The sequence below is a fragment of the Megascapheus bottae genome, chromosome 1, assembly GCF_031878675.1.
Source record: "Megascapheus bottae isolate mThoBot1 chromosome 1, mThoBot2.hap1, whole genome shotgun sequence".
NCBI classification, from domain to species: Eukaryota; Metazoa; Chordata; class Mammalia; order Rodentia; family Geomyidae; genus Megascapheus; species Megascapheus bottae.
The window spans coordinates 60,057,814-60,082,989 of record NC_143509.1 but is presented as its reverse complement, the minus strand read 5'-3'; the positions used below and the strand labels follow the sequence as shown (position 1 = coordinate 60,082,989).

Here is a 25,176-nt window from a genome sequence, read left to right as displayed (position 1 = left end):
TAGGATAGAAATTTTTTTCAGTAACTTTTTAAAATAAGCCAGGAATGACCATAAGGTATCAAGATTGGTCCTTGCCCACTGAATGTGTCAGTGCCACGGTCTCTTGCATTGATTAACTCTGTGTGTGTGTGTGTGTGTGTGTGTGTGTGTGTGTGTGTGTGTGTGTTTTACTGGGGTTTGAATTCACATTGGCCAAGCAGGAGCTCTATCATCTCAGCCATGCCTCACTCCCTTTTTTTTGTTACTTATTCAGTAGGGTCTCATGGTTTTTCATAGGCTAGCCCTAGACAACAATCCTTCCATACACCATTTCTGCAAAGCAAGAATTACATTCCTACACCAACAAGGCAGCTTACTCATTGAGATGAAGTCTCACTAATTCAGTGCTGGCCTCCAACTTCAATTCTCCCAATAGACACCTCCCAAGTAATGCGATTACAGGTAAGTACCACAGTGCCCAACCTCAATTAGTGATCTAAATGATGACATACATACAAATGGCAATGCCTTTGACTCTATAACTGACATAGCTCATGACCTTCATCTTTAACTTATTTAAGCCTGTTTCTTCATCTGCAAAATTAGCTATAACATTAAATTTGGATGTGAAAATTAAAATGAGATACAAAGTGATTAGCATACTATCTGCCATGAGTCAAAGTTGATGTTTTCTCCACCCCTCTAATTGTCCTCAGTGAGATAAGAGCAATGGTGATCAGGACAAAAATGTGCTATTTTGGAACAAAATGTGAGAAGAAAGGAAACAAAGGTCCTTGGAAGGAAAGGAAAATAGTTCCGAGTCTTCTCCAACACAGTGCCAGAGTTCCTCACAGCGCCTCTGGCAAGAAGATTTGGAATAGTGATCAGGTGGATAAGATGGGGCTGCTGTCTAGAAAGTTAAAACTGCTGAAAAATGACCAGGTATGGATGTCACGAGTTTCCTGCAGCCAGTCACCACCAGGATCTTCATTTTCTGTGCATGTTTCCATCGAGTCCTCGCAACTTCAAAGACCTTGTCCTTATTATCTTTACATAGTTGTACAAAGGGGTTTCAACACAGCATACTGATTTATTAAGATGTATTCAATTCATTTATTCTACTCATTACTTGCTATTTTGTAGATAAAGTTGAGCTTTGAAGAACTTCGCAATTTTGTCGAATGTCATGGGCACAAAAGTAGAAAAAAGGAACAATTGATGAATGACAAAGAAATGTGCTTCATGAAGAGTAGTTACAGATTCACCCAGAAACCCCTAAATCAACATCGTTAAAGTGTAGGCACCTACACTTCTCTTGTTTGATAATTCTCTATTATTAATGCAATTATGTCAGCATTTTGTGTCCTACTTTTGCCGACCATGGGTAAATAATACTTCTTTACCAGGGAGTTGTGATTTTAAAAAAGTTTCACATAGTTATACATAGAATATACAAGTCACTTTTTCTCTGCATTTCCTTTGGCCTCTCAACATCATTCTGTAAGGAAGAGTTTTGCTTGACATAACACAAATGAATTGTCCACAAGAAAACTATTAGAAAGCAAATTCCCAGGACCCCAGATCTTTCTTTTAGACACTTGGCTCAGTGTCTAAAAGTGTCTATCAAGAAAAAATGATCTGTCAGTTTGTTTAGTCAAATGGCTTATTACTCTCAACTTACTTTCTGGACTCATAAAATATGGGTGACAACATCTTTCGAATGATGATGAGATTAAATGAACAAATTGCTGGCACGGATTTGTGTGTGTGTGTGTGTGTGTGTGTGTGTGTGTGTGTGTGTCTATGCCAGACCTGGGCTTAATCTCTGCCTGGGGGCACTCAAGGCTACCATTTGAGCCACAGCTCCACTTTTGGCTTTTCTTTTTTCTCTAGTTTAGTAGTCTCACTGACTTGCCTGCCCTGGCTAGCTTTGAACTTCAGTCCTCAGATCTCAGACCCCTGAGTGGCTTGGATTACAGGCAATGAGCTACCAGCACTGGGCTCATCACACATTTTATAAGTGCCTGCTATGTAGTAAGCACACAACAGTATTCACAAAGCACTCCATAATTTAAGGCAGGATTCCACCAAACCATTCATTTATTATGTAATCTCTTCAACCTTATCAAAGAATAGTGTTTCTTTAATGTAATAAATGCCACCCAGAGAACTAGCACAATTATTTAGCATCCGTTTAATCAACGTGGATATATCCTTGTTTTGAGGATTGTCTGATGTTTGCATGCTACATAAATTCATCTTCATGAATTCAGCACATCTTTGTCCTCCCACTAAGTGTTAGAACTACAACCAAGATATGAAAGAAATGTCAGTCTGCTTGAGGATCTGCTCATATACATCTTACTTAAATGTGCCTACATCAAGGTGAGCCCTTGAGGCCAGCAATTTGTGGCTTATTTTCCATCTTTTCTTCTAGAACAATGTTTATTAAACACATAGTTCAAGTTCAAAAAACAGTTATGGAATAACTCAGCTTACAGTTCTGCAGGAGAGATTGATCATATGAGCAAATAACAGAAATGTAATAGAAACCAAGCTGAGTCACTTGGAGATAATACTATGTATCATGAAAGGAAGCATTACTTCTTACCAGACAGAAAGAGGATTTACAGAAGCCAGAGCATTTAGATTTCATTTTGGGTACAGGAAAACTTGAGAGGTAATTTACAGGTGGGAGATACAGGGAATAAGGAAAAGGGGAAAGAACTAAACAGTTCAAGGGATGCTGCAGATGGACATGGCTAGAATGGAAGGAGTCAGGCCAAGCAATTCAAACCTTATCTAATATGTAATTGAAAATTCTTAAAGGTTCCAAATATTAAAACACTCTAAAATTGGTTTAACTGGCCAAGCATGGTGGCTCACGTCTGTAATCCTAACTACTCAGAGGGCTGAAATCTGAGGATCATGGTTCAAAGCCAGCCCAGGAACTAATGTCCATAAGACTCTTATCTCCAATTAACCATTAGAAGACTGGGAGAGGTGTTGTGGCTCAAGGGGTAGGGTGGTAGTGTTGAGCTGAACAGCTTAAGAACAACACCCAGGCCCAGAGTTCAAGCCTCACAACCAACAACAACAACAACAACAACAAAATATGGTTTAACTGGTCAGCTTTAAAAGTAATAATCTCAGATTTCCAGTTCTAGTCAGAATGGAGATGTGCCTTTTTCTAGACAGAGTAGACATTTATCTTAATAACCCATGGAACATGAATTAATATAGACCTTTCCTGGAAAGGACTTTAAACAAATCCCAACAAATTTAAAAGACTTAAAATCACAGAGAATATGTTCTTTTACTCTAACAACACTGTCTAAATATTAACAAAAAGACAATTTTAATAAACCCAATAACCAAGAAATTAAAATACAGAAAGTACCATATGAAGCTTAAAAAATATATAGAACTGACTTAATATACTATGTTTTTTTCTCTTCTCCTTTGGTTAATCTCATATTGTTACAGTGTCTGCACTTTGATAGCTGGTATATTATATATATGTTTATTTTTTATTTGAAATAGGAGGGGAAAATGATGAGGGCAGAGGGTGAAGGGAGGAAAATGGGGACAAAAACATGAGAAGGGGTATCAATGTGTGAGAAGTAATGAACCTTCAGTCTGGCAAATATAACTGTAACCCCTCTATACATTAAAATTTTAAAAAGTTTTAAGGCCAAAATATATATAGATAGAACTGAATAAAATAATGTCAAAATATGTGTGATTTGGTTAAAGCAATAGTCTTAGAGGAATATTACAGCCCTAAGAGCTTACATTAAAAGATATCAAGAGATTTAAATCAACAACTATTCTTTCCTCTAGACATAAGAACAGTGAAACACAAAATAAAGACATATCAGTGAAGAGGAAAACAGAAAAAAAAATGGGGGAAATTATCAAAAAAAAAGTTGCTCTTATGTTGTAGAGTGTTTGCCTAGCAGGCACGAAGACCCAGGTTCAATTCCTCGGTACCACATACATAGCAAAAAGCCAGAAATGGAGCTGTGGCTCAAGTGGTAGAGCTCTAGCCTTGAGAAAGTCCAAGGACAGTACTCAGGCCCTGAGCTCAAGCCCAGGACTGGCAAAAAATAAAAATTGCTCTTTTGAAAAAAAATCTATTACATTGAGCAAAATTTGAAAAGTTTAGAGGCTGGAGCATGGCTGAGATGGTAGGGTGCCTGCCAATGAACATAAAACATCAAGTAGTGAGCTTGACTCCTGGTATCAGATGGAAAACAAAAAAAAATGTGTAAGACATAAACCATCATAAAGAAAACAAAGATATTGCTGCAGATCTTGCTCCTCATAGGATAGTAAACACTACAAACAACTTCATGCTCACAAAACTGACAGTAATAAAAAGTGAATCAATTTTTTTAATTCTCCTCAATAAAAACAAAAATATTTGATGTTAATAGTCCTATAAACAGCAAAGAAATTGAACTAGTTAGATATCTCCATGTATTTACCTGTATTAAATCCTCTTTGGTCATGGTGCAAAAGTCAACATTTGAAAAATCGCTCAATGTAATACTGTATATCAACAGTCTAAAAATCAAATTGTAATAAGAAATTCAGAAAAGCACTTTAAAAAATCCAGCATCCAATCCTGATTATTTTAAACCTCAGTAAAATAATAGTGTTAAAAAAAAACACTCAATTGGCAAAGAATATCTACAAAAACTTACAACTCATATAGTAGTTTGTAGTAAAATAGCTATGTGCATAAGGTCGTATAAAAGGATGCTTAGTGAAATGAACTCTAAGAAATGGAGTTTTATTTTATTTTTTGTGATTATTTTTCCTACTGTCCCCTTTTGTCACTGTTTTTTATTTCTATACCTTTTATCCTGTATGTAAGTTTTTCTGACTCGGGAAGGGGAAGCACAAAAGTGGTCGGATAAGGGGCAAACTAAATCAGCAGTGATGCACACCAGACACTGTGTTGGAAATGAACTATATATAACTTTGGGGAAAAGGGGTCGGGAGGGAAAAAACTGGGAGAAGATATGGGAGGGGTAAACACTGTTCAAAAAGAAATGTACTCAATACAGTATCTGACTTACATAACTGTGACACCTCTGTATACTATCTTTACAATAAAAACTATCAAAAAGAGTACATTCTTTCACTCATCATTTTCATCTAACATAGTGTGGTAAGTTTTAGCCATCGGAATAGGTAAGAAACAGAAAATAAAGGAATGCAGGCTGACGAATAAGAAATAAAACCCCCTCATTTACAGATGACAAATTGTGCAGGGGCGGGAGGGCAATGACAAAAAAATGAAAAAGAAACCTTATAAATTCAGTAAGGTTGTGTGGATATAAACTAATACACAAAATCCAATCACATTTTAATTTAGTATCAACAACTATATAGTAACTAAAATTTAAAGTATGGTGCTATTAAGAATTGCTTTAGCTGGGCATTGGTAGCCCATGACTGTAAAGCTAGCTACTCAGCAGGCTGAGATCTGAGGATCATGGTTCAAAGCCAGCCTAGGCAGGAAAGTCTAGAAGTCAGTGAGACTCTTATCTCCAATTAACCAGGAGAAAACTGGAAGTAGCACTGTGGCTCAAGTGGTGGAGCAGTATCCTTGAGCTGAAGAGCTCAGGGACAGCATCCAGGCCAATAGTTTAAGCCCTGCAACAGACAAAAAAAAAGAATTGCTTTAAAAATGAAATAACTGAGTATAAATCCAATAAAACCTGTATACTAGCTGAGTCATGAAAATAACAAAATTCTGATGGAAGCAATCATAGACCTAAAAGAATGGATTGGAAAATTCAGCATAGTAAATATATTAGTTCTTCCCAAATGGATGTTATAAATTCCCATAATTCTGAGGAAAACAGTAAGCTGCTGCTCTCCAGAGCAGCTGCACCAAGAGGAAGGCACCAGAGGTCACTTACCTGCAGCGCAGCCTGGATGACTCTGAGTGGAAATCTTCATCCTGTGGGCAACAGACGAATGCAGATCATAGATGGCTCTGAAAACCAAGGGGAAGCCTCAGTACCCCACAAAAGACATCCTCACTCTTTTTCACAGAACAGCACTGGGAAGGTAGCCCCGCCTCACAAGCCAACAACAGCGCCATCTTGGCCACTGGCAAAGACCCTGCCAGACAAGCTAGTGGATAAATGGAGCCTGTGAAGTGTCTACAGCACCATTTTTCAGAAGTGGAGAGGAGTCCGACCAGTGTCAGTTCAGCCTGGGGACTGGTTCCCTGCCCTGGAGGTAGGAGTTCCTCCCAGGCCTGGGGCAGCTTTCCTTTCCTGGTGAAGGGAGCCAGAGGCAGCCCTGCCCTTTGGCCACTCTCAGCTGAGCTGACTAAAGCAGGAGTGGCTCCAGGCTGGCTCAGGGAAGAGTCTGAAGCTCACCATTGACTCCAGATAGGATACAACTCCACCCACGTTCAGGCTGCAGAGAGCAGCCTGTGGGACACACAGGGCTGACTGCCCTGACAGTGGATTGGCCTGGGCGGACAGTCAAAGGAACCCCAAGTCTGTGGGGCAGAGTTTTTCTGCCCACTCAAACAAACTGAGTGGAAAAACCAACTGAGCCAAGGGATAGGCTGGTCATTACAGGGCAATCGGAGCTCCATCAAGAGACTAGATCCTGGATGAAGAGGAGACACAAGTTACCACAAATAAACAAGACTTTTTTTCTGGTTATAATTTTTTTTAATTTTGCTTTTTTCACTGTTTTCATTTTTGACTTTTTCCTTTTTTGCCCATTTTTCTCCATTTTTCCCCTTTTGCTTCATTGTGGTTCTTTTCACTCCTAGAAACATAGCAACTTCGATCAGGTTTTCTCCTTCATTGTGTACATACTTATTTTAGATTATATTTTGATTACCTAATCCCCTACTTTTCAATCTTAGTGTTAATTTTAGTATTCTTTAAACTCACATAATTTAAGGTTTTTTTAAATTATTGATCGCTATGTATTTCTTTTATTTTTAACTTTTTAAAACATTTTCCATCTATTCTTTTTTTCTTTCTCTCACACTTTAGGTCTTAGGTATCTTCACTCTAGTCCTATCCTTCTCTAAATAATTCTTCTCTTATTTTCTCCTCTTGTCTTTCATTATTCCTATTTCTGGTTCTTTGCTTGTTAATTGCTTGTTGACCCAGACTATATCTGCATTTGTCAAATTATGCTATAGGTCTAGATTGATTTAAATCTCATAGTGATTGAGTTGGTTTTTGCCTTAAAACTCTGTTCAGCGGTGATACTGGATCTGCTTTCAAATGCACAAAATGAGAAAGACAGAGACAGAGAGGGGGGGGGGAGAGAGAAAGGAAGAGAGGGAAAGAGAGAAACAGAGAGGGGTGGGAAGGGTGAAAATACCTAAGATTGTGAACCTCTACAATCTGTGCAGCTATAGAGTAGTGGGTTAGTTCTTATCTTAAAATTGTAATCTTGTGTGGTATTCGTCTTCCTTTCCTTTCCAAATGGGCAGAACAAGAAACTCAGGAAAAAGGGGGAGTCAAGGAATTTCATCTCCCACTCAAAATAAACAGGCAACAGAGCAGTCAATGAAAAGCCTAGAGGAGAGAGAATTCACAAAATGCTCTACAAATGTTACTGGTAAACATGATGAATGAAAAGTTTGAAAGCATGAGTAAGGCTATATATGTGAACATGATTAAACTAATCAAAGATCAGTACAGAAATTCATGAAATCCACATACAGAAAGCTGAATGAATTCTGACAAAAGTTCAATGAAAGTCAGCTAAAGGAGTTACTAAAGAGCACTCAAAACCAAATCAAGGAGGCAGAAGTCCATGCAAGATCTAAGACAAGCCACTGAGATTACAGGCATGGACCACCTGACCCAACGTGAGTGTAATATTTTTAGAAAATGAAAATAGTTGTGTGTCTATCAAACATGTCATGAAATACAACATCATTTGGAAACAAAGCATATTCTGCTCCCAATTTCCCAATCTTCCTTTCCTTCCCCAAATCTTACCTTGTAGGATTAAGTGGTATAAAAAAAAAACTGTCCATAGAATACATGCTGCTTTATTACTAAAATCCTTCACTCAGCATCGTATTTGTGCCAGGCACTTACAGTACTTTTCTGGCACTAGCTCTCATATTACACATGGTTACCTAAATAAATTCAATATGTAGTAGAATATCAGCACTCATGTAGTATCCCAACATATATTCCAAGAAATTTCTGAAGTGACAAAATTGGTACTTTTGTCCAATGAGCAATAACAAAAATCTTATAGACTGATAATGCTGAGTTGGTGGTCTTGTGCACACATCACTGTGCACACATGCTGCAGTATTTCCTCACTTGTCAGATGCTAGGGGAAGAAACTGTACCATGCTCCCAAGAAGGAAAAAGAAAGCCAATCTCCACATCCTCTATGTTTCTGCTCCCACTCATGCAGACAGGTACCCTAAGAGACTGCGACCCCATGGAAGACGGTTTTCACCTCTGGATCAGGGAAGGTCGAGACTTGCTCCAGAGGAGCCTGCATTTCGTCCTGGGGCAGGAACAGTTGCTCCCATTCCCCACATTCAGATGATGGCTTATCTCAGCCAATTATCTCATGTAAACTGGAGCCTTCTGGGAGCTATGATATCTGAGATGACTGCACAAGCACACACATGCACAGACACAGACACACACATACACCTACTGTGTAATGAGATTTGAGCACTAACAAAGAGCAATGGCTTCACCCTATGTTGGGCAGTATGAAGCAGGCTAGCCTTGTTTTTTTTTTTTCTTACAGCTCAGGGCTCTGCACTCGCTTGATTTGCTTCCTCACAACTGACACTCTACCACTTGAGCAGTTAACTTCTACTTGGGTTAGGAGATAGAATCTTTTGGATTTTTGTTTTGTTTGGATCTTTTACCTCACAGCCTTATGAAGTTGTATAACTACAGGCATGAGACACCAGCACTCATCCTTGAAAGCATTTTCTAAAGATTGAATCTTATCCACCAGCATTCCTTGGGGAGATGGAGTCTGAAGTCCAACACCAAATCAGGATTCTATTTGCAAGGCTTGTTTAGGAGAGAGAAAATTTTCAGACATATTCTCCAAAATGATTAGCTTCTTCAAACTGTACACCTCAGATCTGTGCTTTTTCTTTATGTAAATGCTACAAGAATGCAATCAAACTTTTATGTGATTGTTGTTCTTAATGTACTATATTATTTCTCTTCTCTTTTTTGCCCTCATGGTTAATCTCATGTTGTTACTGTATCTGACTTTGTTACCTGGTATATTGTATATATGGATCAAGATGTGGTACTTATACATAAAGGAATTCTATACTGCCATCAGAAAAAATGACACTGCCCCATTCATAAGGAACAGGAAAGACTTGGGGAAAACATATGTGAAGTAAGCCTGTTCCAAAGAAACAGTCTCCATAGTTTCTCTCATTTTTAATAATTAGTATATATCTAGGATTCTCCTAATAGAGGATCATAATAGCTCAAAACCTATGTACACATAGCCACATAGGGTAAGGCTAAGCGAAATGGACTCCAAGATATGGAAACAAGAGGTTATCCTTTGTGTGTGAGTTCTTTTTTGTGTGAGTCATGGGGCTTCATTGTGGGCCTGGGCACTGTCCTTGACCTCTCCAGCTCAAGGCTACCTTCCCTGTGGCCACAGCCCCACTTCCCCTTTCATAGTGATTAACTGTTGGGAGCCAGAGTAGAATCAAATTGTACCTTGATTTGCATCAGACCATGGCTTTATTGTCTTATTGTTTTATGGCCTTATTCTGTTTAAATTACCTGAGATTTACCATATGAATGTAACAGTTGGAAGTTCCCTGGTTTCAAGAAGGGATATAAGCTGGAGTTGAATAAAGGAGGCAGTCTTTACTTGGGCTGCAGACATCCCGGACCCAGTGTGTCTGTCTCTCTTCTATTTTTTCCTAGTCCTTGCCCCCTATTTCAGGAACCCCAATCTGCGAACCCTGGTTTGCTGCCAGCTGGCCCCGGCAATTAACCAGAGATAAGAATCTCACAGTCTGTAGTGCCTGGGCTGGCTTTGAACAGTGATCCTCAGATCTCAGCCTCCTGCGTAGCTAGGATTACAGGCATGAGCCACTGCACCTAGCTGTGATTGTTGTTCTTAATGTATTATGTGAAGCTTTTCCTTTTCTCATTAATGGTTAATCTCATGTTGTTACTGTATCTGACTTTGGTACCTGTATATTATACGTATGTTTATTTTTTATTTGAAATAGGGGAGAGAAGAGAAAAACATGATGATTGAGGAAGTAGGGGGAGGAAAAGTGGGAGAAAAACTTGGGAAGGGATATCAATGTTCAAGAAGTAATGTACCCACGACCTGATGAACGTAATCCCTCTATACATCAGCCCACCCATGAACTACAATAAACAATTTTTAAAAGCATAAAAAAATTTAAGACAATATTCAACAAGGTGTACCTGCATCTCTAATATAATAAAAAAAACCCTCAAATTTCAATAGTAAAAAATAAAATACAAGCAAACTAGAAAACATGCACAAGGCACTTCACTGAAGATACAAAAATATCAAACACATACAAGAGATGATCACTATGTCCCTATCAAAACAGTGAAAATAAAGAATTAAATCTGGGTACTGCTGGCTCATTCTTGTAATCCTAGCTCCTTGGGAGGCTGAGACTAGGAGAATCATAGTTCTTGGCCAGTCCAGGCAGAAAAGTTCACTAAGCCCTTTTCAATAACAGATGGGCTCAATGGCATGCACATGTGGTTCCAGAACAGCCTGGGCAAAAAATCAGTGGGGGCCCCAGAAGTTTGGCCTAGTGGTAAAGTGCTTGCCTAGCACGTACAAAGACCCATCACTGGTACTACAGACCTAGAAAATCCAGAAGTGGTGCTGTGGCTCAAGTGGTAGAGCACTAGCCTTGAGGAAAAAGCCCACGGATGGTGCTCAGGCCCTGAGTTCAAGTCCCAGGACTGGCAAAAAAATGATCAATGGGACATCATCCCTCACAAGATGGCTATAATGGTACATGCCTACCATCCCAGTTAAGATGAGAAACAAAATATAGGGTTATGGTTCAGGTGCACACATACACAGGAAGGGAGACCCTTTCTCAAAAACAGAGTGCAAAAAAGGCCTGGATGTGGTTAAATGGCTCAGTGGAAGAGTACCTGCCTATCAAGTTCAAGGCCCCAAGTTCAAATACCAGTACCACCAAAAGCCAAAAAAAAAAAATACTGTTAATGTCCAGAAGTACATTGCTTTGCTGGAATGGATGAGAAAATGTGAAGTCTCTTTTGGAGAAAAGAGCATGCCATTTTTGTTTTCCAATACTGAACATTCACATATCACATGCAACCCAGAAACTGAGAAATAAAACTTAAAGCTCACATGGAAGCCTACATACAAAAATTTATAGCAGTGAGTTTATGGCTAAATGAACTGTGGTATATCGGTACCACAGAATTTGGTTCTGCAATAAAAGGGAACATGTTATTGGTATTCAACAACTTTGATGGATCTCAAATAAATTACCCTACATGTAAAAATTATTAATCCTCAAACATTATATATGGCATATCACTCAAAAAGACAAAATGATAGAGAACAAAGAAAATGTTTTTCAGAAATGAGAGACATGGGGAAGGCCGTGAGATAACAGCATACAGAATGTTCCATCTCTATTGTCCTGGAGTCATGTGAATCTACAGGTGGTAAAAACTGCATATAACTAGAGCTGGGCATGGTGGCACATACCTATAGTTTCAACACAAGGCTAAGGTATGTTTGCAAGCAATCTCAACTACATAGGCATTTTCTTTTTAAAAAATGCACATAACTGTGTGCACCACATACACACATGCACTACACGCACAACCACCAAATTTTTAAGGCGATAGGATTATATACATGTCAATTTGTGATATTACACAAGATGTCACTCTGGAGAAGAAATTAAGCAAAGGATATTTGTGATTTCTACAAGCCCTTATAGCTGCATGTAACTGTAGCCAATCAAAATAAAAAAATTAAAAGAAAGTTTTATGGTTTCTTCCAGCCAAGTTTGATCCACTTTATGTTTACTTATATCCATGCCTCTACCTTGACTTGTCAATTTGAGTTTCCTTTTCCTTCAGCACTTATCTACTAGAAATCCATAGTGGGTGCTATGGTAGGTGCTAAAGACTCAGAGGTAGAAAGAGCAGGCCTGGGCCCTGTGTTCATGAGACATAGAAACAGCTAAATAGACAAAGAAGGCCATCTAGTCATGGATGGTGGAATCACCTTAAAGTTGCAATAAGAGGCTGGCAGCAGAGCCTACTGGTAGAGTGCTTGTCTAGCATTCAGAAAGCTCCAGGTTCAATTTCTTGGTAGCACATAGTCAGAAAAAGCTAGAAATGGTACTGCAGTTCAAATGGCAGAATTCTAGCCTTGAGCAAAAAATGTCCAAGGACAGCGCCCAGGATCTGAGTTCAAGCCCCAAGACTGGCAAAAAAAGTTGATTTTTAAATACTCTATGCTCATTAAAAATGATCATAAAATATTATTTAACAGAATAGAAAATGGAATGCTTCATTAAAATAATATCAAGCACAGGCATAGTAATCCATATCTGTAATCCTACCTACACTGGAGGCAGAGAGCTGGAGGGCCACAGTTTAAAGCCAGTCCTGTCAAAATGTTTGTGAGGCCTATATCAACAGCAATTCAGTGCAAAAATGTGTGCCTCTCACATCAGCTACATGGAAGACTGAGATGGGAAGGACTGCATTTGAGACTAGCTTTAAAAAGAGTGACACTGCATCTCAACAGAAAAGGCTATGTGTGATTGCATGCGTATATAATCCTAGCTAAAACAGAAAGTATAAATAGGGTCACGGTCCCTGCTGATCAGGTCACAAGCAAAACTTTACCCTCAAAAGTAACTTTAGCAAAAAAAGTTTGGAAGTATGGATTAGTAGAGTACCTACTTAGCAAGAGTAACACAGCCATGAGTTCAAACCCCAGTACCAACAAAAAATACCATATCCATAAATATGATCATTGATGATGACTTATTTTATATGAATAAACTTTATTGAGTTTTAAATCATTAGAAAGAATAGAGAAATGCAAGATAAATGCTTTCTAAACAGCATCTGATAGTATTCATCTCTTCTATGTCATGGTATTTTCACTTTTTTTATAAAAAGTATAGACATTCATTTATTTAAAGTTTTACAAAGTCAAGAACAATCAAGTGGAAAAACTAATGCTAAGGTGAATGCTTATCAACATTGAAATTCTGAGCATGACCCTCTCACAGACAAGTGGTACTGGCAGCAGCTCCTGCTTTCCACTTACTGACATTACCAGGAAGTGGCCCTGGAATGCCCAGCTTGCAGGCAAAGCAGCGCAGAAGGGTGGTGAGAAGAGACTGTGCCTGCACAGGAGGGAAGGAAAGGTGCTCTTATAGAATCCTGAATCTGGGCTGCTATCACAAATAACTTAGGGATGGACTCTGGGAAGACACTGCTTATGGACTGCTTAAAATGAGATTAAGGCGAGATAGTTACAATCCATGTACGGCCTGGTGCACACAGCACAAGACAGAGCAGGGAGTTTGAGCTTCGAGGCTGGCCAGCCATACTAGGTAATTAAGTCACCGAAGGAGGTCAGTCCCGTGTATAAAATGCACCAATGCACCAAGGGCAAAACTACAGACCTGAGCTGTCAAATTCAGGGCAGACACTCCCCGTGCTCCCGGAAGCACACTTAGGTACCCTGTTTCTCCGACTTATTTCCATTACAAAAAGAATTCTTTTGGACAAAGTAACAAAACCAAAATAATTCCTACCTTTCCTGTATTAGCTTCTTTTGTCAAACGAGGAAAAACTATCTTCCCCAGTACAGAGGCATCCGGTGATGCCATTATGGAATAACCTGGAAGTCCTGACAGCCCACCCTGGAGGATGCCAGCCTGGCCAAGGACTGGACCACCCACCACCCTGTGTGAGCTGCCTTGTGACAGACCTGCTGGTGAACTCACAATATCAATTTCTAAACAGGGGGTCAATTTTCCCTATTGAAAAAAAGAAGGAAATATACCCAATGGTTGGCTGAAGACATTTTCCAGAAGTAATAAACAGGAATTGTTGTAGACCCGCAATAGAGCCTGGAATAACAAAAACAAGCAAGAATCTTGTCAATACAGCAAAATTCCCAATGTGAAATCCATAGTCCAGGAAGAGAGAAACAGGGAGGGGTTGCTTAGAGATGTTTCCTTTGTTTTTCCCCATTTCTCACCAAATGTTGTGGAAAGTTTCAATCCTGTGATGAGAGCTAGCCCTGGTGGAGCTGGAAGAAATCCACGTGAGGGACAGGAGATACCCAGCACATCACAGGGCTGCTCGCCATTTTTTTCTAACGACACCTATGCTTTTTTTTAGATGATCTCATTACTTAAACTCCATCTGGCTCTTTAGTCTCTTGAAAATTATTAAGTTAGGCAAGAATTAAAGATCAGGCCTGTCTGGACTGCAGCATGGTGCTTTTTAGCAATTGCTATTCTGCTCCTTCATCTCCTCCGTGCTTGGCACATCTTGGAGGTGCAGCTTTTGAACAGAATCTCAGGACGCCTACGGAGGTGAAACCAAGACGTTGTGAAGCTTCGTGCAGCAGGAAGTCCCATCACACTAGACCATGGTCAGGTAACAGCAGCATGGAGGGTCTTTTCAGGCCTCACCCGCTCCACCTGGCCACTTGTAGAGAGCCTGTGCACTTTCTCTCAAGAGTGTCTGTCCTATACCAAGGACCCTGCCCGGCTCTGGGCTGGCACCATGACAGGCACTGCACCTATCCTCTCCAGTGTGGCCTGGCTGATGGTGTAGGAGTGCGTGTGCTGAGGCTGGGGCTTCCTGCACACAGAGCCATTGCTCCGGGGCACCACTTGAGGTGACGGTCCTTGGCTGGTTGTCACTATTAGAGTCTTAGGTGGACCGGGAACCAGAGGGTTCCCATTGGCATAGATGGATGGGATATGGACACTGCCTGAGTGGAGCGAGGAAGACTGGCGCAAGTCCCTCAAGTGGCTGAGGGAGCCTGGGTTTCTATGAGCTTCCGGATTGTTGTTCCAGTATCGACTGTTGTAGGTATTGGAGGAAGTCAGTGTGTTGTTTTCCGACGAGGAGATCTCTGTATGAAAGGCTTTGGCCGAAGAGCACTTAGGTGGGAGGTCATCCTCTCTAAACACGAACAAGAATGAAGTTGTTAGGATCTACCTGAGATTTAGTCTACTCTCTTTCTTTCCATGGGAATGCAACCACATCTGAAACACAAATCCCCCCATCATGAATCAAATAACACAACTGTGAATTTTTAGTACCAGATCCCCAGATATAAACTCTTCTGGGAGCACAGCCTATTGGTAGCATGCTCACCTGGCATTTATGAAGCCCTGGGTTCAATTGCTCAATACAGTGAAAAAGCCAGAAGTGGAGCTGTGGCTCAAGTGGCAGAGCAAAAAAGTAGCCTTGAGCAAAAAAAAAAAAAAACTGTTCCCCTGTCCCTCAGCTTCACAGCAGTCTCTAACATTGGAAAAGGAGCAGCTCTGTCCAAATAACAAAAAACACTTTTCCTAATATAACTGGAAAATGTATAAACATAGTTTATGTAACTTAAAAATATTATACATATATACACATATCTTTAACTGTAACAGCAAAACAACTTATGAAGAAATCAAATGAATTCCTTGACATAACAAAGCTGGGAAATCAAGTTACGGGTACGAAATTGTTCAAGTCATTTTTAGAGGCCTTGGTTTTAATCCCTTCGGGGCCTCATGAATGGACTGTGGTGTGCTGACTGAGAGGTTTCCTCTCTGCTCTGGGGCCTGGATTGAATTGAGCCTGGTAAATGGCCCCAAATCCTTAAGAATTCTAAGAGGCTAACAGAAGTCAATAATTTACGATTACTGACGGAATAGATTATTGAAGGGATTTAAGAGTCCTTCATTTCTTTAACATTTCTCAAGTACATCCTACTAGATGCTTCATGCAAAAACATACACACGAAGCACAGTGTCAAATGAGGTGACCCAATGGAAAGACTTGTGAGTCTGAAGGGCTGGGAAAGGGACTAAAGACAGCTTTGGGAGGAGATGACACCTGGTCTAGTTCTCAGTCAGATCAACGCTTTCGTGAAGGGACAGTGGAAGGAGATGCAAAAACAGACTGGAACACAGAGTAAACCTGGGAGCAGGTAAGGGTGAAGGCCAGGTCTGAAAGTCTGTGTGCTCTATGCTCAGGAGACCGGAGGCACTGAAGCAGTTCAGAAGATATGATGACTTGAAACCCGAGACTGGGCTAGAACCCTCAACTCTCCACAACAGTCATTTTTCCTTATGGACATTTGTTTTTCTGAAGGCATTCTGATTCCTGTCTAAACTGTCTACTATGGGTTTTATATAGTTTGCTTTTCTTCCACTAGGATTGAAACTGAACATGTTGAAACTTGACTGCCACTGTGAGTTAAGAGAATGAAAACTTCACTGAATGTGGTATTTAGAGGTGAGGGTCTGGGGGTGATTAGCATTAGATGAAGTTATGAGGGTGGAGCCTCCCTGACTGAACCCTGGCAGCTCAGTAAGAAGAGGAGGAGCCCAGACTGGAACACACCCACATCCATTGCCCTTCCCATCTCTTGTCATGAAATGTTCTGTACTGCTTGAGGCTGCTGTTACCAAGCCCACCAACAGATGGGGCCTCTTCTTATGGTTAAGATGAAATGCCTTCCTCCAGACTAATGTGCTTCAGGGTAATTGTGCTCTTCTGGAAGATTCTGGAAATTTTAGGCAGTGGCACCTAACTGAAGGAAGTGGGTTACCAGGAAAGCAGAGGGTATCTTCTCCCAGATATCTCCATTTGCTTCCTGCCCACCACAATAGCTCCCATGATGCTCTGTCCAAATATATGAAGCCAAGCAAACACAAGCTAAATCCTCTGAAACTATGAACCAAAAGCAATCTTACCTCCTGTAAGTTGCTCTCTGATAATTTGTTCACTGCTATGATGCAAAAACAGCGTGCATTACTAGACCTGACCCTTCCAGTATATGAGTCAGAATAAGCCTATTTTTAAAAAAAGTAACCTGCCTCAGATATTTTGTTAAAGTACTGAAAAGGAGCCTAAAACACTCATTCGCATTAAGCCATGCTGCTGTGCCTATTTACATATAGGAACTGATATATTTTTTAAGACAGTCCTTCATCTGAATGCTCCCATCTATCAGAAGGGCCAATGGTAAATGAATATTTTAAATTAATGTATTATTGTAGCACCACTGATCATACTGGAAATACGAAGGAATAGGAGAACTCTTAACTCAATGAATACAGCTGACTATTGCTATGAGGGAAAGTGATATGATGTAAGGGTAAAATATCAGTTGGCAACTCTAATTCCCATAGCCACCAGTTATAAGATTAGCCTAGAAATCTTAACAATCGAGATGGAATTGCTGGGTCATAGGGGAGTTCTATGTTTAGCCTTTTGAGGCACTGCCACACTGCTTTCCATAGTGGTTGAACGAGTTTGCACTCCCACCAACAGTGTAGTAGTGATCCTTCCTGGCCACATCCCCTCCAGCATCTGTTATTATTCGTTTTCCTGATCCTGGCCATTCTAACTGGAGTGAGGTGGAATCTTAAGAGTTGTTTTGATTTGCATTTCTTTTATGACCAGAGATGTTGAGCATTTCTTCATGTGTCTATAGGCCATTTTTGTTTCTTCTTCAGAGAAGACTCTCTTTAAGTCTTTGGCCCATTTTTTAATGGGATGGTTGTTACTTTGGAGATTAGTTTTGGAGTGATTCATATTAAGTGAAGTAAGCCAGACTCAAAGGAACTTAGGCTCAATGGTTTCCCTCATTCGTCATAATCAGTAGAAACCTTGGGCTCTACTAGCAGAGATCTGCAATAGAGCAAAATCTTGATACATAAGGCCATATAGTATGAAGCTAATTGAAAGGACCTCCAGGATATTGAAACAAAAGCCATATAACGAATGATTGTTGTCCTTAATGTACTATGTTGTCTCTCATCTCCTTTGCTGTCCCTTGGTTATCTCATATTGTTATAGTATCTCACCTTGTTATCTGATATACTGAATTTACTTGTATTTGGTTATTTGAAATTTGATAGGGAAGGGGGGAAAACCAAGACGTACATAAATTAATGCACCTTCTATCTAGCAAATATCATGTAACCCTTTTACTAATTACAATAAAAAATGCAAAAAAAAACCCAATCGAGATGAAGAGACATACATAGTCTATGCAGGTCAGCTTCAGATATACAAACCTTATTTCATTAGGAATTTCTTCTTCCTCCTCCTCTTTATTTTTGCTTCTCCAGTAAAAGAATGCCCCTAGTATTAGTGCAATGCAAATAATGACAACAACTGCGCCAGTGCCAACAGCTCCAGCTATTAATCCAACGCGTCTGGGATGGGCTGTGAAATATATTTAAAGAGAGAGAAATAGAGAAACAACATATACCAATACAACTGTATAAGCATACGTAAGCTTCCTTCAAATGTCCAAATCTGTCTAGAGGACCGCATTTATGTACAGATTAAATCTAGTGAACATTCTACTTCCCCTAGTGGCTAGGGAGGCTCCCAATACCTGAGTGAATGGCCCATTTAACAACACACAAGGCTTCAGGAGAGCGCAGCTAGGGCAGGGCAGGAGAAACCAACATCTATCTATCCTGCCTGAGGGCCCCAGTGTACACTGGGACTTCTTGTGATACTTTCTGGCCACATCCCAGTTGCATCACTCCCCTTTTAAAAAAGTATACATATATAATTTTTAATATTGTTAAGGTGTTTTACAGTGGAGTTATCATTTTCATAAGTCAGGTAATGAGTACATTTCTTTTTTTGGATGATGTCACCTCTTCCTGTGTTTTCCCCCAGCTTCCCCCTCCCATCCTTGCCCACAAGTTACATAAATCATTTTAAATGTATACTCAATAACATGACTACATTTGTTCACCCTTCTACCTCTTTTTCTTTACCCTCTTCTGCTCTCCTCCTAAAAAAACCCCAAAAGCAAAAACAAATACCACCACTACCAACAACAACAAAACCCCATGTTTCCATTTCCCGGGATTCATATAGATAGCTCCATTCCCTTTTGCAACAGGAACCAAACAGAATTCTCAACTATTAACAAATGCTGCCTTCATAACCAGATGATTGCTAAGTAGGCAGACATAAGGGATTAGGAAAACACCCAAGAAGGTCTGGCCACAGCTATAAAGTTGTTACAGGTATCATAATGTTTACAGCACTATGAAGCAAGGACTAGCTTGATTCTAATAAACTTAAGGAAAAATACTTTCTCTTGAAGGTTATAATATCACTGAGGTTTAAAAGTATAATTATGGATTATGGATGGAAATGTGGATCTATCTATGAGCTAGCATGCAAGGCCCTGAGTCAATCACTTATACTGGCACAAAAAAGAAATGAACACTTATGATATTTACAACATATTTAATAATGATTAAAACTAAATTGGTTTCTATGTAATGTTCTGATAACCTCACAGCAAGTAAGAAGAACCTTTAGTTTTCCTGATCTAAACAGGTTTTGCACCTCATTGTGGCAGCATAACTCACTGTACTTACGGGAAATAACCTGAAGATCCAAAAGACAAGTGCTGGTTCCAATGGCATTAGAGGCCACACACTGATACAACCCTGAAGACAAAGCGCTAAGGTTCCGGATGGTGACTGTCCCCTGCACCTGGTCTGTCACAAAAACAGAACGTAAGGATCTAGTAAAGAGGATAAATATTAAAGTCATTCAAAGGTAAGACTGTGACAACAGATATATGGAACAGTTACCAATTCTCCTCCATTTTTAGTGCAGGTGGGAAGGAATTTTTGGTTCCTGAATGCTAAACACCAAAATCATTACAACATGTTCAAGCCTGGAATTACTGTGGCCTGCCCCAAATAAGGACAATTTCAAAACTCAACCTGCAGATCAGCGTGTTAATAGCCTAAATGCAAGTGACTAAGGCTTGTCCTAAAGAATGTAAGATCAGGACAACACATTTTAATTATGAGTCATTGTGCTAACATAAATTGAGCATTTATAACAACTTTCTCTTCAGATTAGAGGAAGAAGCCATCAGATCTGTATGGTGTGACTGTGACAACTGTGATAGTTCCAGTTCTACAAAGAACATAGTTCGGTAGCTATGAGGTTTACTGCGGGGGGCGGGGGAAGACCACGGGAAAGCAACTGGAGAGAGCAGGGAGAACCTCAGGCTCCTAAGCAAGTGTGCTGTCTATGGGGTGGGGGAGGGGAGTCTGTCTGGGAAGGGTCACAGAGTGTTTCACAGTATTCCTAAAGCCCATCTTTCAGTAAAGGCGTTGCATGTCCTGCAGGAGTGGGAGTGCATCAGTAGCTCCGAGGGGCTCCATCATGAGCCAGGAGCATCCTAGGGAAAGGCTGGACTTGACGTGACACAGGGTTAGAGGCAGGGGAAAAGCAGCCAGGGCTGGGGCTGTCAGCCAGTATTTCTCCCCACATCCAGAGGTCTGGGAATTACATAGCCAGTTTACATCATGATAACTCATCCATACCATCATAGTTTATGAAGACACACCAGGCATTGGCTACACTTGCATATGTATTATCTGACATGTGTTATCTGAACCTTGACCTACATGATTTTCTTAGGTGTTTTTATCATTAATCCCACAGGACATCAAAGACAGTGAAGCTGTAAGTTGGGAAATAAGATTCATATCTAGTCATTAGACATTAGAATTGGATGGATATCTGTCTTAGCTTCTAAGTTCTAGGCTTTTCTTTCCTGCCTTTTACCAGGAAACATAATACATTCAAAACTGCTACAAAATACTAGGTAGAACTTCCTAACAGCACAAGAAAAAAGTTCTGGCATAAAGTCCAAACATGCCTGGGCCACACTTTGAGCTCTTCTGCCCTGGGATGGACTTCTGTTTACAAGGAACTAAGATTTAGCTATCTGGTGTCCAGGTGGCTACTAGCTTTCTTATCTCAAATGCAGACAGAAGCAGATGCTGGTCTTTATCCATTTCTTCATTTATAAATACTTGTGCTAGAGAATACTGAGAACTGTTATACAATGATGAACAGGACAGATCTTCATGAGACAAGAAAGCAAGCATTTCCAACAAAGAGTTACAGGCCAGCCAAGGCTAGATTACTCAAGTTACTATAGAATGTCTCATGAGAGCCTGCAAAATCAACAGGAACATGGAACAGGAAAGAACCACTGCCCCACACTGGCCCATGGGTCTGAAGGAATTATCTGAATGACATCCACATACCAGTGCTGTTAGGTTGTCCTTAAACTTCTAACATAGCATACCAGACTGTAGTGAGGAATGCCTCCAAATCATAGCATCCATACTTGAATTCTCTTTGACATATTACTCAGGAAAAGGAGGCACTCTATTTTTACGCGCTTTTTTTTTTGAAAAGTTAAATCCATAAAATACCGGTATTTTAAAAATGTCTGTCAGGATACAATGCTTGATAATCCTGGATATTTGGATTGTATGACACATATAATTATTTATATACACTTATGTATTATTTCCTTCCTTTTCTTTAAAACCAAAAGCTATTCCCTCCCCCTAAGAAAAAAAATTCACAAAATTCTGTTATCTATTTTACAAAGGCTAGAAGGGGTGCAATGAATTCTCAGGGTCCTGCAGCAAACTTCAGACAGTGGTATCCTCTCCCCTATATTCTACTCGACTTCTTACACCGCATTTTTTAGACATCCTCTTCTGTTCCCCTAGCACTTTGTCTTCTGTATCTCTGAAGGCACCATGTAACCCATTGTAACTGGTAGTATTATCACATTGAGATAAAGACTGCACTTCTCATCTCAATCTATCACAACCTCAAAAACTAGTCAACATATTGATAAGACACCCTATATTATACTGCCTTTTTTTTATTAACACTGATTTTTACATTTCAAATGTCATGTTTAACAAACAAGTATTCAAGAAGGGAATCTCTATATGCAATCACTGGCACATAGATTTTAGAACATAATTAAAATTAAGTGGAGTGTTTGTATGTCATAGATACATATTAATCTATATAATAAAACATTATGTCTATAGAGTATATATATCATCATAGATTTTTATGTCTATGGAGTTATAAAGGAACAGGAAGCACATGATCTCCTTGATATGTGGATATTAGATCCAAACAGTACAAGAGCAATGACTCAATATTTGGCTACCCAAGGTTATGGACATGGTCTTGGAAATATAAATATACTATGTCTTTAATATGTCTTATTTCCTGGTCACCACAACCTTGGGTACTATCTTCCCTGACAGTAGCCATGTGATTGTCTAAGCTCACAGAGACATATGGGTAGCAGCACTCTATAAAATCAGCTCTGTATAAGAATTCAGCTCATAATCATACACCTGGCTCCCCAGCAAGGCATTTAAAATTCTATCATTCTATTTGCGTATCCAATGCTATGGACATGGTATTGGAAATATAAACACAACTACATAGACATAAAAATCTATGACTCTATAGACATAATGTTTTATTACATAGGTAAATATGTATCTATGACATACAAACCCTCAGCCTAATTTTAATTATGTTCTAAAATCTAAGTGCCAATGATTGTATATAGAGATTCCCTTCTTGAATACTTGTTTGTTAAATATGTCATTTGAAATATGATATAAAAATCAATGTTAATAAATTCTTTAATAAAAAAAACTCTATCATTTTCTAACATTCATCCTCATCATTCCATCTTTGTGAGGTTAGAATTAGGCAAAGACCTATGTACCTAACTCACTCTTCAACACTTATGCAAGAAGAAAAAACACTGGGCAATCAAGCCACAATTCCACATGTACTTTTCTCCTTAAACTTTGAAACTCTAGAAATTTGATCAGCTCATAACAAACTGGTAATTTTGTTAACATCTTCAAAGAGATCATTTGGGAACTTTTACAACAGTTACTTTCTAAACAGCACTTGGACATGATATTCAAAAATGAAAAAATATTGCTTTAAAAAGTTATTTGTAAAAGGTGAAGCCACTCTCTTTCCTTAGTTTTCTGATACAGGGTGAACTGTAATCTATCTGGCAAATATCATGTAACCCTTCTATTAATTACAATAAAAAATATATGAAAAAAAGAATATGTGATTAAGTGATGTTTGACATACCATAGTATAAAGCTGGCTCAAAGCTAATCAGAGAAGGAGACAGCCACACTGATAAGACAGGATTAACCAGAAACAAAACAGAGCTGTTAATGAAGATGGATACCAGGCTGTTTGCACTCAAAGCACATGGTCCCTCTTCAAACTCCGGAGCCAATTCCTCCCTCTGTCACTTCACTGTCAGAAAGAATGACAGCACCCCATTCATAAAGAAATGGAAAGACTTGGAAAAAATTCTATTAAGTGACGTAAGCCAGACCCGAAGGCTCCATGGTTTTTCCTCATTTGTAGTAACTAGTATATGTCTAGGACAGCCCCAGCAGAGGATCACAATAGCTCAACAGCTATGTGCATATATGACCATATAAAATGATGCTAATCAAAATGAACTCCAAAATATGGAAACAAGAGGTTTTTCTTTGTTGTTGTTATTTATAATGTACTGTGTGAAGATATTTCTTTTTTCTTTCTTTTTTTTCCCTTTAGTCACTGTATTTGATTGTAGTATACTGTGTCCTGTGTGTGTGTGTGTGTGTGTGTGTGTGTGTGTGTGTGTGTGTGTGTGTGTGTAATTTAGGGAAAGGAAGGGGAATAACAAAATAGACAAAGGACAAAGATACATATGTTAGAAATGTTACAACTTGGGAGCAGGGTGGAGGAAAATTAGAGGAGATAACAATATTCCACAAGAAATGTATTTATTGTCTTACTAATATAACTGGAACCCCTCTGTACAATACCTTTACAATAAAATTAAAAAAAGAAAACAAATGAATGGATTAGTTTTATATGGGCTAGCATTATAACAAAATTGTAGGGGCCAGGAGCATAGCCTAATAAAGTTTTCACTAGCATGCACGAAGACCCAGGTTCAATTCCTTGGTATCACATACATAAAAAAACCAGAAGTGGTGCTGTGGCTCAACTGAGCTAGCCTTGAGAAAATCCCAAGGACAGTGCTCAGGCCCTGCGTTCAATCCCCAGGACTAGCAAAACAACAACAACAACAAAAAAAAAACAGTAACTGTTTATATAATTATCTTCTATTTCCCACATTCTTTTCTTTTCTTTTTGTTATTTTTTAATTTTATTTTTTGTCAGGTAATGTATAGAGGGGTTACAATTACATTCATTAGGTAGTGGGTACATCACTTCTCACACATTGATACCCCTTTTCATGTTTTTGTCCCAGTTTCCCTCCTCCTTGCCCCCTCCCAATCATCTTGTTTTCCCCCTTTCCTTCCCTATTTCAAATAAACAAATAAACGTATATACAATATACCAGATAACAAAGTTAGATACAGTGACAATATGAGATTAACCAAAGGTCATGTGCATCACTTTCTAACTATAAAAAGGAGATAACGTCTACTCAGTGATCATTTCAAATATATAGTCAAGCATTTTTTTAATGTCTCACAGGAGCAGAGAGAAGAAGGCAAAGAAGCAGAAGCTGGATTGGGGTCTCAGATGGACACTTAGTCTAGAGTCCACATGGACAGGAAGAGGGAGGGCTCTCTGTTTAGAGTGGGGACCAAAACAGGCCACTCCATTAATGATTGGGAGGTAAGATTTCCACCAATGTGTTCAAGTATCAGTAATCGCTGATGCATCTAGTATCTACTGAGTGAAAAATCCCTGGGGCAGATGGCAGAAACACTGTCTGCAGACTCAGATCAGCCATGCAAGCCAAGAGCTACAGGAGGAAAGGGTCACAGTGGAAGGAGAACAAATAGGAGAACCGGCATACAGAAAACACAACACTGAAGTTGTACGAAAGTAATTACAACATGATTACACTAATGATTAAACACACTGTGAAGAATAACAAGTGAGGTCATAAAAGCTAAAGGAAACTCTCAGAAATAAAAATACTGTCACAGAAAACTTAAAACACAATAGGTGAGGGCAGCAATCA

At 39.4% G+C, this 25,176-nt stretch overlaps 1 protein-coding gene across 2 annotated transcripts in view; it reads right to left on the bottom strand.

The window, feature by feature from the left end:
• Positions 1-13,046: 13,046 nt before the first annotated feature.
• The window catches only part of Igsf11 (immunoglobulin superfamily member 11), a 108,237-nt gene continuing 96,107 nt past the window's right edge, over positions 13,047-25,176 (bottom strand). For both annotated transcript variants that reach the window (XM_090345979.1, XM_090345987.1), the window contains exons 5-7: positions 19,667-19,789; positions 18,332-18,482; positions 13,047-15,215 (exon numbers count right to left, since the gene is read on the bottom strand). In XM_090345979.1, the coding sequence (XP_090202105.1) occupies positions 14,774-15,215; positions 18,332-18,482; positions 19,667-19,789 (716 nt within the window). In that variant the 3' untranslated portion in view covers positions 13,047-14,773. The remainder of the gene's footprint in view (positions 15,216-18,331; positions 18,483-19,666; positions 19,790-25,176) is intronic.